We start from the raw sequence: 14,825 nt of genomic DNA, 5'->3' as shown, positions 1-14,825 counted from the left end.
TCACCACCATCACCACTATCATCATTACCAACATAACCACCATCATCATCACCATCATCACCACCACCATCAATATCACCACCATCATCACCATCACCATTATTATCATGACCATCATCACCACCATCATCATCACCACCATCATCCCATCATCACTTTCACCACAACCATCATCACCACCATCATTACTACAACCATTATCACCATTATATCACCACCATCACCACTATCATCATCACCATCATCACCACTATCATCACCATCACCACCACCATCATCACTATACCATCCCACCATTGTCACTCTCTCCATCCTCATCACCATCATTACTATAGCCATTACCATTATTGCCTTAATCATCAACAGCTTCATAAGTGTCACCATCATCTTCATCATCATTATCCTCACTCTGAGCCCCAAGCATGTTCCAGGTGCTACTTGAAGTGTGCTATATGCATTGTCATTCACATAAACACAACCACAACTTTAAGGAGGACTCCAGTTTACACATGAGGAAATCAGGTGCTGAGAGGATGAAGACATTCTCTGACAGAGCTTTGGCCTCCCAAGAATATCTTATCACCACCCAGTCTCACAAGTCCACAGAGCGTGCTTGTGGACAGGTCTTGGTGGGGGTTCTGGAGCAGCTCAGATGAGATGCCTGTGGAGCCAGAGCTGAGCAGAGTTGGGCCTGCCCCCCAAGAACCACAGAAATCACAGCAACTCAGGAAGGCACCCCTCCCCCCAGGTGCCAGAGCAGGTGCACCTTGGCTTCCCACAGCCAAAGCTGCCTTGTCCTGTTTAAGAGCAAAGAGATTCCCAGGAGAGTGAGGATATGTAGGGGGCAAAGGGAGGGGCATGCTGCAGGGGACATGTAGGGCTTCCCTGGAATTGTGTGGCAGGAGCATCAGGCAGGCATGAAGAGTGTAAGATTTTGGAAAAATGGGGGCCCAGAAGTGAATGAGAGGCCTTTGAGTGTCATAGGGACACTCTGGAACCAAAGGTTATCATTAGAAAAAAATCCTGGGTGAGGGACTGGTGAGTAGCCCCTGCTGCCCAGAGGGAGAGGAGTCTGGGACACAGGGTGGCAGGTGGTCCAGAGGAGGGGCAGGCAGGCAGCTCCGGCAGGGCCCTTACTTGGGGCTGGCTCCCGGACAAAGATTCCCTTCCAGATACCTCAGACACCTGGATAGCCTGGAGGGTGAGGGGCTGAGGCACAGCCTGTTTGGGGGGGTACGTTTGCCACTCGTGGCCTGTGTGGCTTTAGGTGAGTAAACTCACTTCTTGGAACTGCAGTTTTCTCCTGGATGCAGAGGAGAAGGGTAGCCACTACCTCAGAGGCTGCCCCGGCACCCAGCAGATGTGACCTGAGCCCACCACCTCAGTGAGCACGCAGAGTGGCTCTGTCACCCAGCAGATGTGACCTGAGCCCACCACCTCAGTGAGCGCGCAGGTATGGCTCTGTCACTCATATCTGCAGGTAAGGGGCCTTACGTTACAGACAGCCATCATGTGTGGCCCTCCACCGGCCCTTCTGTTTCTGCACCTGTCTTAACTCTCCTCTCTGAGAGCTGGGAGGGACCCAGACCGCCTCGGGCTGTCCCACCTGCCAAAGAGCAGGACGTGGGCAGACACGGGCAAAGACAGCCTCCTTCCCCAGCCTCCCCCGTGCGGCGGCGGCCAACCCAGACTTCCCTGAGGCCTCGCATGGTGTTTCTCTCCACCTTGCCGGCTCCCTTTCCTCCTGCCTCTGCACTTCTTGTCCAAAACAGAAATACAAAGGGAGGAAATCTATTCAAAATTCCTCCTCCTCATTTTATTTTTGCAGCCCTCTGGGGTGCCCACGCTTCAGATTCTCTTCTGATAATTATCTGCCCTTTCAGGGCCTTGGTAACCAGAGCCCTGGGCTTGGGAGGCAAGAAGAAAGCCCAGCCCGGCTGGGGCTTGAAGGACACTCTCCAGTAAACACAGAATGCTCGCGCCCCTTCCCCTTCTCCCCATGCGAGTCTGGTAAAGTGGATTTTTTTTTTTTTTTTGTCTTTGAATCTCTCTCCTTACTCTCAGCTGATCCATGATGAACAACATACCAGACTCTTTATGTGATAATTTTCCATCCCAGGCAACAAAACATTTCTGTGGCTAATACTCGGAGTCTTGGCCATTGCTCAGAAATAACAGAGGCAAGGTTCCAACATAAAATAATAAGTCTTGCTTTTTATTACTTAATTTATCAACACTATACTGGAGAAACATCTTGTTAACTGGGTAAGAAGAAGCCGTTCGCTAAGACAGCCCTGGCTGATGGAAGTGGGTGTCAGGTGGGATAATGGATCCTGTTAGCATACAAAGAGGCCGCTGCTGAAAGAGAGCATTATTCAAAGAAGGAAATATTATTAAATAAGAAAATGGTACACTCACACTGAATCTGTTGAATTAAGAATCCCACTCTTTCTGGCCAAAATCAATTTGTTATCCTCCTGATTGCCCCTGTATATATAACCGATGAAAAGGAAGAATTGCCCAGAAAAAGTGAGTACTTGGGATTTCCAAAGTACAGAGGCACAGTCAAGCCCACATGGCAGGATGGGGCATTTCTGCTTAAACCGAAGACACAAACAGCACAGCAGGCTGTCAGAAGCTCACCCCCATGAGAAGTGTCTGATTCAGAATGGTGCGGCTAGAGGAACTCAGGGATCTGGGGACACAAGAGCAGAAGCTGTAGAGGCCCCTCTGTGCAGATGACGGAGGTCTCAGAAGAATTCAAACTCCAGGAGGGCAGAGACTGGAATCCACCCAGCGTCTCCAGCACCCGGGACAGCTCCTGCTACACAGTGGGTGCTTATTAGTGCCACCCTTGGATGGGGGGAGACCCCAAAATGCTCAGATGCTCAAACCCCTCATATGAAAGGTGGGGTAGGTTGGCCATCATACCCACAGGCTATAATCTGCGGCTGGTTGAACCCCAGGCGATGCTATTAAGTGAGAAGACAGTTTTCAAATGCTAAACTGCAAAGCTCCAACCAGTGTGCTTGCTGAGCAGATGAAACGTGAATGAAAGGCGTCCAGAGGACACAGAGTTGGACGATGTGCCAGGAATTCATTGCACAAGTCAGTCAGGGTGAGCAAGGTTATGCCAACATAACAAACAGCCCCACAGACTTGGTGGCTTAACTAAATAACAAAAAGTCTTATTTTTCCTATAAGCCCAGTGTGACTCAGTGGGGCAGTTCTGCTTATGGTAAGGACTTGGGGGGGAGGGGGAGTCTCTCCAGAACTTTCTAGTTGCCGTGCTGAAGGGCAGAGAACTCTGGAGGGAATCACATTGGCAACCAGCTGCTCAGCCTGGAAGTGGGACAGTGACCATCCTTGTAGCCTCTGGCTGGATGGTGGCCTCCACTCCAGGGTGGGGGCAGAAAGCCCCCTCCTCTTGTTCCTGGCAGGCAGAGAGCCATATTTTGGGGCCAGCTGTCCCCATGGTTCCTGTCCCCATGAAGGTGAGCCCCAACACCCTGGGCTACAAGGACTTTAGAATCTAAGGGTTTAGAAGGGCCTTCTGGTCGCCCCCTTTGCTCATCAGGGGGTGTCGGCCAGCACCGGACCAAGCTCTTCACACAAGTCCTCATGCTGACAAGCTGAATCGTCCCCATGGACACCATGTCACCAAGAGGCACCAGCATTTCCTCTATTTCCCCCCCAGTTTTTCATGTACATCTTTATGTGTGTGCTCATATTTTAAGATGTGTGTGAGACATGCCACTTTGTGAAAAATTTCTAATTTTTGAAATGAATCTACTTATTTTTGAGCAATTTTAGACTTATAGAAAAAGGAGTGGAAAGTAGGGAGCCCCCTGGCCCTCTTCTGCCGCCCCCCACATGCTGCACGTGTGACACACTGTCACAGTGGACGGGTCAGCATCAGCACGCTCCTACCCCCGTGGCCCACAGCCACACCAGAGTCCACAGCGAGGCACACACTCCACGGGTCTGCAAAGATGTGCAGACATGTATCCGTCACTGCAGCCCCTTGCAGAGAATTTTCACACCCTAAAAATCCTGCATGCTCCCTCCGCAGTCCCTGGCTGCCCACTGTCACTTCACTCTTCCCACGGTTCTTCCTGTTCCAGAAGGTCACGTGGCTGGACCAGAGTCGCCGCCTCCGCAGTCTGGCCGACTTCACTTGGCAGCATGCGTGTATGCATCCTCCATGTTCTCTGGGATGGGACGGCAAGGCCCTCTTTGCAAGGCTGATGATCTGAGTTCCTCTCAGTAGGCTTCTGGGACACCTTGACTGACCTGGCTCCTCTGGGGATGGGCTGCTTGAACCAAAGATCAGGGCCTCTCTCTCAGGGGGCGGGTGGGCACACCGAGGGTCCCTGGGCTGGTGAGGTGGGCTGGGGGGCTGTTTGCCTACTTGATGGGGCACTTTTCTGCATTCATGGTTTCTGTGCCGGGGCCATGGGCCTCATTCTCCAGCAACACACTGCAAGCCACTGCCTGCACTTCAGCCTGAGATCTGGGAGCTAGTTGGGGGTCGGCTCACTGCCACCTCCTCAGGGAGCCTGCCACAGCAGACTGCACCATCATCCCTAATAGTCACTGTCCCCACACCCACACCTGCTGCCCCAGGACTCATTTCCACTCCTGTACTGGTGGCTGTGAGATGAGACAAAGGGCCCATTCTGTGTGAGGCCCAGTGGGGATTAGGTGTGTGTGCTGCCCACTTCTGCTGCCACCAGAAGGACAGTATGGCCCTTGATGGCCACAGGTCCGAGGAGGGTGGTAGACATTCAGGGCAACTGGACCCAGCCATCAGCACAGAGCAGGCCCCGCCACCCAGCCCACATCATGATGTGTATGAGAGTTAGTGAGAAGCAGTGATGTTGTTTCAAGCCCCTAGTTCTGGAATGGGGTGTTAACCAGCTTCGCTGCGGCACAGCTGGCTGATACACCTGCTTCCCAGGACTCCGGCTTGCTCCCCTCTTGCTTTGGGGGGAAATTCCTGCAATGCCTGGCAGCCTGGCTCGCATCTGGGGGGCACCCCTGGGGCAGAGTGGTGGGACACGGCACTAAGAGCACTGACTTGGAGGCATTTGAAAGCTGTCTTCCTCATTTAATACGCCACCCGAGGCAAGGGACTCAAGCTCTGTGCCTTATTTTCTCATTTGGTAAAGTAGGGACAGTGACATCTAGATGGGGTAAAAATGAGCTGTAACACACACTGTGGCACGTGGTGAGCATTCTATAAAAACGGTCATAAGGACAGCAGCAGCAGTGCCTGGCATGTGGGCGGCATTTGGCAGAAGACCACTGAGTTGGGGCAGGGCAGGTGCACCCCGTGTCTCCACACCCGCACCTCTTCTCCCTCACACCCCTCCCATCTCAGCATGAGGCTGAGCAACACTCAGTCCGACTGGAAGCCACTGTGGGGAGTGCCTGGAAGACACTGTGGGGAGTATGCCAGGCAGAGGCTTGGCGCCGGCTGCGCCCCACCTGGAACGCCCCATGTGCACACATGACATGGAAGTCTGGGATGCTGGTGGGTCTGCAGCCCTCTCCCGGGACCTGCTGCCCCATCCCAGTGCAGGTGCCCTTGCCAAGAGCAGGTGGCTTCTTACATCGGGTGTGGAGCCTTCCACGAGGAGCCCTGCCTCCTCCAGAGGGTTTCCCCCAGATGGGCCTCAGAGACCGTCCAGTGCAACCCCTCCTAGCAGGGTGAGTTCCCATGGAGTTTTCCTCAGGGCTTAGAGCAGACCTGGACCTTGAGGAGCTACAGACAGCCCCTATCCATTCTAGGGACCAAGGCCCATCCAGGGCCTCATCTGGAAACTGCTGGCTCTCCAAGGAGAATCAGGTACACAGCCACAGCCCCCAACTGCCCTCATGGGGAAAATAGCCTCTGGGGACAACAGGCCTTTGGAGCCCAGGTGCTCAACCTGCCCCGAGAGAGTGTGCCACACTCCCTTCTGTATTGGCGTGGAGAAGCAACTTCAGGGTGTTAGGGCTTGGGAGGACGGGCACAGAACGACACCATTGTCAGCAAGGGACCAGGCCACGGGGAGGGGCCCCCAGCGCCCATGCAGTTGGAACCTAGCTGGAGAGGGACCCAGCCACACTGACCACTTGTTTGTATAAACCCAGAATCTGACCTTACATCCAAAATGATAGTGATGTTGGCCGTGCAAGCACAGCAGGTGTTTTTTTTTTGGGGGGGGGCGTGGGCAGCCACACTGCTTCCCCTCTGGGAGTGGCAGTCGTGGGAGGAGAGAACTCCCGGCCCAACCTGTCACCACGGGACTCTGCGAGGTGTGTGTTTGTGCATTTAAAGCAGAAGAGGCTGGACGGGCCTCAGAGCCCATCTATTTTCCTCTCCTAATAGCGCGGCACAATTTAATTAACTCAATATTGCACCCACCTGAAGATTACGGACAGAGTTTATTGACCCACCATCTGGCTCCCATAAAGCGCGTAATGTAGCCAATAAATCCTGCCTCAGAAGTGGGTGCTGGTGAGAGGCTGGGGCCTTCCCTAGCACCCTCCTGCAGGGGCCGCTTCGGGACGTCAGGTGGGCTGTGAGAAAAGGCAGCGGGCCCTAGGCAGGCCCTGGGAGCTCTGGCCACTGCAGTGCCATGACCACACAGAGGCTAAGAGGCTTGGCATGTGGTAGCCTCAGCCCTCGGCATGGGACCTGCAGAGCTGGGCGACAGCTGCCTTCTTACCAGCTTAGTCCCCACAGCATACAAGGCAGTAGAGACTCTGCTTGTCCCGTCTGCAGAGCTGTGGACTTCAAGGCAGAGGACAGAACCGGGTCCAAAAGGGGGTGGCCTGATCCAGACTCCCAGGGTCTCTGGGGTGGGGGGAAGGCCCCTTTGTTTACATTCTGGGTTAAGGCATGTTCCCAAGTTCTGAGTCCAGTCCTGAAATGTGTCATGTTTTATCCGCTGCTGAGATTCGAGTTTCAGCAGGAAGTGTTAACAGGGTGGGGCTAGTTTCTGTTGCCAGAGAAGGGTCCCTAGAGCCCCCTGCTCTATGCCTGGCCAGGGACCGCAAGGCCCTGTGGCTCCTTCTCTGTCCCTCCCACACCCCTTCTCTAGGGCCTCAGGTGTTTCCCAGGAACGCTCCCGGGGAGAAGCAGAGTCCCTGCACTCTCAGGCAAGGGAAGGTGAAACAGAGAAGCAGCCTCCTCAGACACAGCCCCAGGGAGGACACGGCCGAGGCAGGTAATAAATTACTGCACAGGAAATTAATTAGCTGCACCTCTCTCAGCCTAATCTGCTGGTTTAAGCTGATTTAAGGATCCTTAGGTTGAGATGGGGGTGGGGTAAGTGGAATCAACTCCATTTAGAAGGGAGAGGCAAAAGGTGACATTTATAAAGTCGTCACCCAGCCTGAGGCTGCCCGTAACTCACCTCAGGCCATGCTAACGGGCCATTAATCACCCTTATCGAGGCTGTGAAGGGGCCACCGCAGGACTGCCCCACCCCAGGGGGCAAGTTCAGGTGCTGGGAGGTGGCAGAGGTCAGAGTCCACCCAGGGCCCTGGCTGTGCCTCCAGGCTGGAGCCTGGGGCCAGGCCCCTCCCTTGGCCTGGTTTCTGCCCTGGGAACTAGAGCCTCAGAAGCAGCCTCCCCAGATGACCCTCCACCTGTGTGACCATGGGGCCTTCCAGGGAGGGGGAAGGGGAAGGGACACCCAGGGGTCCCTGGGGCCGCTGGCTGGCGCTGTCTAGGGCAGGGGCCCGGTGGAGGGGCTTCCTTCCCGCGGCCACTGCCGCATTACACCTCTCCACTTGGCAGCCTTTGATTCAGCAGAATCAAGGATGCAAACTTCTTAGGAGTACTTAGTTTCCATGGCAACCGGAGCTGACCTCAACATTCTTGTTCTCAAGAGGGGACTGACTTTACTATATGTTCATTCACTGAATTAATGGACTCCCGGTTCTTTTATCAGCAGCCCAGGAACAATGGAAAGAGAGACGTGTCGTCAAAGGGCTTTCAGCCACGGTCCAGCCTTTTGTCAGCGGCTTACTGCGCCGAGCGAGTCTATTCAGGCTGAGATTATCAAAATCAACTCGGGGCTGTCTCGGGGGCAGCTAAACACACTTTGATTTCATAAAGACATAACCGATCCCGCATGCAAATTAATAATTTTGATTGCAGGGTTCTTAGGGTTGGGGGCTCTGGTGGGTTTCCCCGTGCTGAGGCGCAGTTGTGGACAGCCGCGTCCCGGGTAGGGCTCTGCCGAGTTCTCAGAGCTCTGCCGGGTCCTCGCGCTGGATGGCGGGGCAACAGGAAAGCGTTTCTGAAACTCACCTCTCCGGCGGGACCTCAGTGCAGCTGAGGGTAAGCAAGTGGAGGGTGGCCACAGGGAAGCTTCCAGCCCCAGCAGGGAGGGGCGGAACTGACTTGGCACGTCAGCACCTGCTCTGGAGCTGGGTCTCCCCTCCCACCCCAGCCCTCCAGCCACTCGGAAAATACCTCTGCATCCCCCAAGGAGAGGACACAAACGCAGAACCACCCGCTCAGACTGAACACAAACTGCGGTTCTGTGCCGTGCTAAAATCGTCCCTGTAGCCAGGAATTCTGTGAATTAGTCCTCTGAAACAGCCAGGAGTCACAGCCTGGTGGCGGCCGGCCTGTTTGGACCTCGAGGTGTGTGGCCCCCCCAGAGTAGTTACTGCACAAAAGACACTCAGCAGTTGCAGTTCAGTCTCCGCTTGTCTTCCCGGAGCCGCCCGGCTTTCATTCTGGGCCCCAGAGTCATCCTTCGCCAACCCCAGGTCCCCAATGGAGGGACCCAAAGGGACCCAAGAGACCTCTGGAAGTCCCGTTACCAGAGGGCTTATGGCCCGGGCCAGGCTATAGAAAACATCCCCACAGCAGCCCAGCGGGACAGGACGAAGTCCTAACATCCAAATAATCATTTCACAAATTATCACAATTATCAATCAATCACCCTGTTTGGACAATGTGAGGCTGGGCTATCAGATGACTTTTATGACCTGTAGCATTTTGTACGTAATAATAATAACAGGGAGAGATTTATGGACCCATCACCGTCCCCTCCTCCTGCGGTATGAGTTTATTAGCTCTCTGCCCTCCCTGCCCCTCGCCCTGGGGGCTGGCTGGGGCTGGGGGCACATTTTTCAGAAGCTTCTGAAGAGGCACCATTTGTGGGTCCCCACTCCTAGCTCCACTGATGCAAATTCCAGATATATGTATTGGGGGGTGGGAGGGGAGGGTAGAGAAAAGGAGAAGAGAAAATAAAAAAGAAAAAGGCCACTTCCTTTTGTTTGCATTTTCTCCCCAGTTCTGTATTAACACGTCCTTCCTTTTCAAGCTGGTGAAGGAAACAAGATACCGTGGACAAAGGGAACGGCTGTCGTGGCCTGTGCTCCCCTTTTCATATCACCAAAGAGATTGAATCAAAATTCTTTCAGCCGATACCATCTCCCGGGTGGACTGCACTCTTGTTAACGGATAAATTCAAGCCCTCCAGAAAGTCAAAGAATAAATTTAAGCCTTTTGCCAAATGTGTATCCTATTGGATTTTGATAAGACGGCCATTGAGCCTTAATAACGTCTTCCATCCATTCCAGCAGCCCTTAACACGGCTCTTTATTTGTCCCCAAAGCCTCTTCCCCCGGCCTTTTTATTACCAGCTCCTGCAGGCTCTCCAGGGAGCCGCGCGCCCCAGTGATGGATGGACAACTGGCTAGATTATCTCCTGCAGATGTTTGCTCTCCGAGCCTCAGGCTTTCCCTCTAAGTAAACAGAGACTAAAGAGAGAGTCGCGGGGCAGTCCCAGAGGTCCAGGCACTGCGGCTAGAAAAGACGGAGGCAGCCGACCTGCAGCCAAAGTGACTTTTAGGGGACAGCTAGTGACGGAGCCCAGAGCGCACACCGAGGGGGCGGAGGGCCCTGGAATGGGGTGGGCATGTGTAAGCACCAAAGCTTGGGGCTGCAGCCAGCAGGGTAGGCAGTGCAGGGAGGGATGGGGGCCAGAACGAGAGGGTGCGGGAGGGATGGGGAAGCGGGTCCTCTATCCCCAAACTTACAAGCTACGGCTGCTGCTGTCACTCTGGCAGGAGCCCTGCCCTGTGCTGCTGGCCCGTCCATGGTCCTGGGTTTGAATTCAGTACCTCCAAACTCCTCAGGCCCGGCTCTATTGCCTATAAATTCTGAGTGAAGGTCTGTAGCCTTCAGAACCTGGTTTCTGGGGTAGGCTCAGTGGCTCACGCCTGTATTCCCAGCACTCTGGGAGGCTGAGGAGGACAAACTGCTTGAGATCAGGAGTTGGAGACCAGCCTGAACAAGAGCAAGACCCCATCTCTAAAAAATAGTCAGGTGTTTGTGGCAGGTGCCTATAGACCCAGCTACTGGGGAGGCTAAGGCAAGAGGATCACTTGAGTCCAAGAGTCTGAGGTTGCTGTAAGCTGTGACAAAACATCACTCTACCCAGGGTACAAGTGAGACTGTGTCTCATAAACAAACACACAAATAAGAACATGGCTCCCCAACACTTATAACTCACTGCAGTAATGTCTCCATAAAATAGCAACTTTCATGCACCTCACACATCCAGCCATTGATTGAATTAATGTTGCTACATTTCACTAAAGTCGATAAAGAACAGGAAGTAGAATCCTCCTGCAGATGGACAAATGGAAGCTCAGAGATGTTGTCCACCCAGTCTAGGTCACACAGCACCCTCGACGCTCCCAGGGCATCTTTAGGTGACCCTACCTACAAAACTGACAAGCCAGAGTCCTCGTCCTGTCACACTGAATTCATCCTGAAGCCAGCAAATCCATGCCTGCAAAGTGATGTTAGTTGTAAACAAATCACACACATGTACCCAGTGCCAAGCTCACATCTGCTTCTGAGGCAGGCCCTGCTATCTGGACAGGGGCCTGGGTGAGGCTATCTGTACTGGTTGTGAGCTCCTGTGTACAAACCCTTCACCTTTAAATTCCAGCATCTCTCCTGGGGCTTCTGGCAACATATCTGGAGGGCCCAGATTTAAGCACCGGGGTTATGTTTTTTTAATCACCCCACGAAGTTGACCTTGAACAACATTTGAATCCCCCAAATGCTGAAATGGCCACGCTCAGTGAGAGGCTGAAAAAAAATGTTAGGCTTCAATTCGGGGGGCCTTGAAGTGCTGCAGGGCAGCTTCTCTGTCTGGTGAGAGGTGCTCTGAGGATGGTGGGGACACCCCCATTCAGCTCCCATGCAGGGCAGTGGGAGGGCAGCCCTGGGCTGGCAGCAGGGAGGCCTGTTCAGAGGCCACACCTGCAGCTCTGTGCTGTGAGGTCAGGTCTCTCCATTCTGCCTCCACTTTGTACCTTGGCCTGACCCGGCTCTCCCGACAGGCCTTCTTGGGACCTGGGTAGGAAGGGATGCCCCCACCACACAGGGCAGAGCCGGCGCCTGGGCAGACTCAGGGAGCACCTTGACAAACAAGGCTTGGTGGACTCATTTACTGAACAACACGGAGGGCGCAGACGGCCACCGGCTAGGGCTGGGTGCAGCGCCCACTCCCGTCCTCATCCTGCCTCCTCCTGTTCCCGTTCAAAAGCGTCCAGACCCAGCCTCTTCATGGCCCTTTAAAGTTAGACTTGACCTTTTGACCCTCTGCCTTGACCCTTGTACTCAGCCAGGACAGGCCATCCCCGGACAGATTTACCATCCCCTAACCTCCCTTCAGGCCACCTCGGGAGGAACACATTCAGGAGCAGCAAGTCTCCCCACGCCAGACGGGCCAGTGACGCGTTCATGGGGGGGGACCACAAATGCCACCATCACTCAGCAAGATCAGAACTTGCTGCCGGTCAGTTTTTCGGAGGTGAAAATGCCGCAGTTCCTTGAAATACAGCCAAGCTGCTTACTGCCTTACTGCCCCGTCTCCTTTAAGAAAATATAAAATTGTTTAAAGCGGCAGGAAAGGAGAAAGAGAAAGAGGGAAATAACCTTGTGGGAAGTTACACCCAGTACAGTCGGGGTGCCCTGGAAAGGACTCAGGCCTCCCCTGAGGCAGGGGGTACTGAGAATGGACACCTTTCGCCAGAAGAGAGGGTCCCACCGAGGCTGGCTGCAGACATGGGAGAATTGGGGATGACAAGATACTAAACCTACTCACTGCCAACATCGTTACTGCAGGACAAAGAGTCTCTCAATACAGCATTTTGTCCAAAATCAGTGTCTCAGGGGTTGAACCTGAGGCCGCCCCTCCCTGTGGACAAAACTCAGGTGGCAGGTGCCTGTCCTGTCTGGGGAGTGCCGCCCAACGCCTCGGCTCTGACCATGGAGACTTGGGGCTATCTTTTCACTCGGGGCACAGAGGGGCCCACGTGATGCGAACTCTCAGCTCAGGAGCATCAGCTCCCTCACCAACCACCAGTCTCATACTGGCCCTGCGTGCACGTCCGAGTCACAGAATCCAGGGGTAGTTTTGATCCAGGGACACTGACAGACCTGCTGACTCACCATCAGGTGCCCTCTGAGTGTGACCTCAATGAGCCAGACCCTCTCTGCTGAGTCATGCTTGGAAGCAAAGATGCCCAGAGAGAGGATACCACTTCCATCTTATGGGAAAACCCCCAATACGGGATCAGCCACCTTGTGGGTGCACGTCTGTGCTCGTGTGTGCGCCGCAGGGGACGCATATGCATACTGGTGACTGGGCTCCTCCTCCTCCATCTCGACTGCAGCCTGCAAGCCAGAGGTGTGCCTGGCTCTGAGTGTGTGCTCCCCCAGTGCATGTGTGCGCAGGCTGCCACCCCCGGTTCTCTCTCTGGACCTTTCGGGGCTGCTGTCTGTCCACCAGCCCTTATGCCATCAGTCAGCAGAGAGGGAGCTGGTGCCACGTGGACACTTTTTCCTTGCCCTAACGGTTTGCATATTTAGAGCGATGCCAGGGGCTTCTTTGGAAGCAGTGAGTGCAGCAGAAGCAGCCCACCTCTACCCTCGTGCCCACCACACTCTTCCTGTGATTTTTCAGTGAGGACGGCTAAACAGCTAAACAAGCACCAGCTGCATCTGGTCTGTTCACTCTCTGCCCACACAGCCTCGCAGGGTCCCCACGGGCACAGGACTCTCCTCCAGCCTCAAGACTCAGCGAAGTCCCCCACCAGCCTGAATGTAAGCATTGTCCTGGTCACATGGAAGCTGCCGTTCTGTGCACGCAGGGCCACCAGGTAACGCACTTCCCTGGGACCTCCAGGGACACACACCTGGACACTCACAACTCAGGGACAACTGAAATCACAGTCGGCCGACCAGGATGGCAAAGGGGCGGGAGAGCAGTGGACGCAGCAGGGGCCTCCTACCTTTTTGATGCAGCCCTCCTGGGACGACGCTTCTGCATCGGTCAGTATTTGCTGCAAAGCAAGTGAGAGGGGCAGTTAGTCTCCGGCAAGATGCTGATCACAAGCTGCTATGGGTTTTCAATCAATCATGAGAGTGACCAAGGATGTTCCCAACACCGCAGGGGTAAAACCGAGTGGCTTCTAGATAATGTGAATACAGGGCTGTGCTGATAACCAGGACCCTTTACCCGGACAGAGGTTCCCTGTTTGCTGAGGACTCTGGGCCTCCCCTCAGGACCGTCACCTCCCTGGAGAGGCGCAGCTGGGGACACAAGAACACCACAAGTGCATCACGACTCCTCTGAGTCCCACCAGCAATTGGAGCTGCTGTGTTCAGAGATAACTCTGCCCTGTGGGTGGGGGGTGCAGGAGGGGAGACACAGCCTTGCCCTGGCAGGGTTCATAGTCTGACCAGGGAAGGGTCATGCAGGATCCAGGACAGAGTGGATGGGAGGGTTGACAGAGGTCATGGACACCCTGGGGAGGGCTGGCCCAGGGCTGCAGCAGGGGAGCCAGCAGATGCCATTTCTTTGCTTCCTCTTCTCTGGCAAACCAGAGCCCGCAACATATTAAGGTGCTCTTTACAGAGGGGATCTCCCTTCATGGTTTTTGGAGGCACTTCTGGAAGAAAATCAGTCTAAGGCAGAAGGTGTGGTGCCCAGCATGTGCAAGTGCCCTGGGAGGCCACTGAGGGCCCCAGCGGTGAGCGGCGCCCGAGCCCGGCTCCCGAGCCTGGCTCCCTGCTCACGGATGGAGCTCGCCACAGAGAGTAGAGAGAGGCTGTCAGCACTGTGGATCTTCCTCCCACCCGCACGGCTTCAACTCGGCTCTTTCCTGGGCCCTGTTCTGGAAACCCGTAGCATTCTGCCAGCATCTCCTCTTAAAAACCACCAAGCTTGGCTCCAGAGGGGTGGCGTTTCAGCGACTGATCCCAGAGTGCTTTCTAAGCTAAGCAAACTGACAAATTAGCTGCAGAAATTGGATTTTTCCCTTGCGGACCGAAAGTGGCCGTGCACAGACATGTGTATGTAAATTGCAGTGTCGTTCCCATAAGAACAGAAACCAAGACTGAAACTAATACTTGAAAAGTAAGGTGAGAAACAAGGAGGAAGCCAAGGGTTTCCCTCCCTAGCCCCTTAGAATCACACTGTGGCTTTTAGAAATGACAAGGACCCGTGTGCAGTGCCCATCGGTGCCCGCCGGCGCAGGTGGGAGGACCAGGCGCCGCGCTCCAAGGGGCGGGTTGACTCGCCCAAGCTCAGCTGTAATAACAATAAGTCATATTTTTAAATGTTGAGAATTCTAACCAATTGGGGATTTTATGTTTCTTTTAATAGATTCTGAAACTGTGGTTTGGAGAGCGGTTGTAAGTTCAAACAAAGAGAGAGTGAGAGTAAGAAAAGGTGAACTCTGCAGAGGAGACTCCAAGCAAGTGTCCAGAGGACAGCCCGCAAGAGTCA

General features: G+C 54.4%; 1 protein-coding gene across 1 annotated transcript in view; it reads right to left on the bottom strand.

Annotated features, from left to right (window-relative positions):
- PRDM16 (PR/SET domain 16) overlaps positions 1-14,825 on the bottom strand; it is a 307,694-nt gene that overhangs the window by 138,962 nt on the left and 153,907 nt on the right. Inside the window, exon 3 of the mRNA XM_003793212.3 lies at positions 13,327-13,377. Within this exon, the coding sequence (XP_003793260.1) occupies positions 13,327-13,377 (51 nt within the window). The remainder of the gene's footprint in view (positions 1-13,326; positions 13,378-14,825) is intronic.

This window comes from Otolemur garnettii, unplaced genomic scaffold (assembly GCF_000181295.1).
Source record: "Otolemur garnettii isolate 467f Iridium unplaced genomic scaffold, OtoGar3 scaffold00067, whole genome shotgun sequence".
Lineage (NCBI taxonomy): Eukaryota > Metazoa > Chordata > Mammalia > Primates > Galagidae > Otolemur > Otolemur garnettii.
This window is presented reverse-complemented; position numbering and strand designations above follow the sequence as displayed.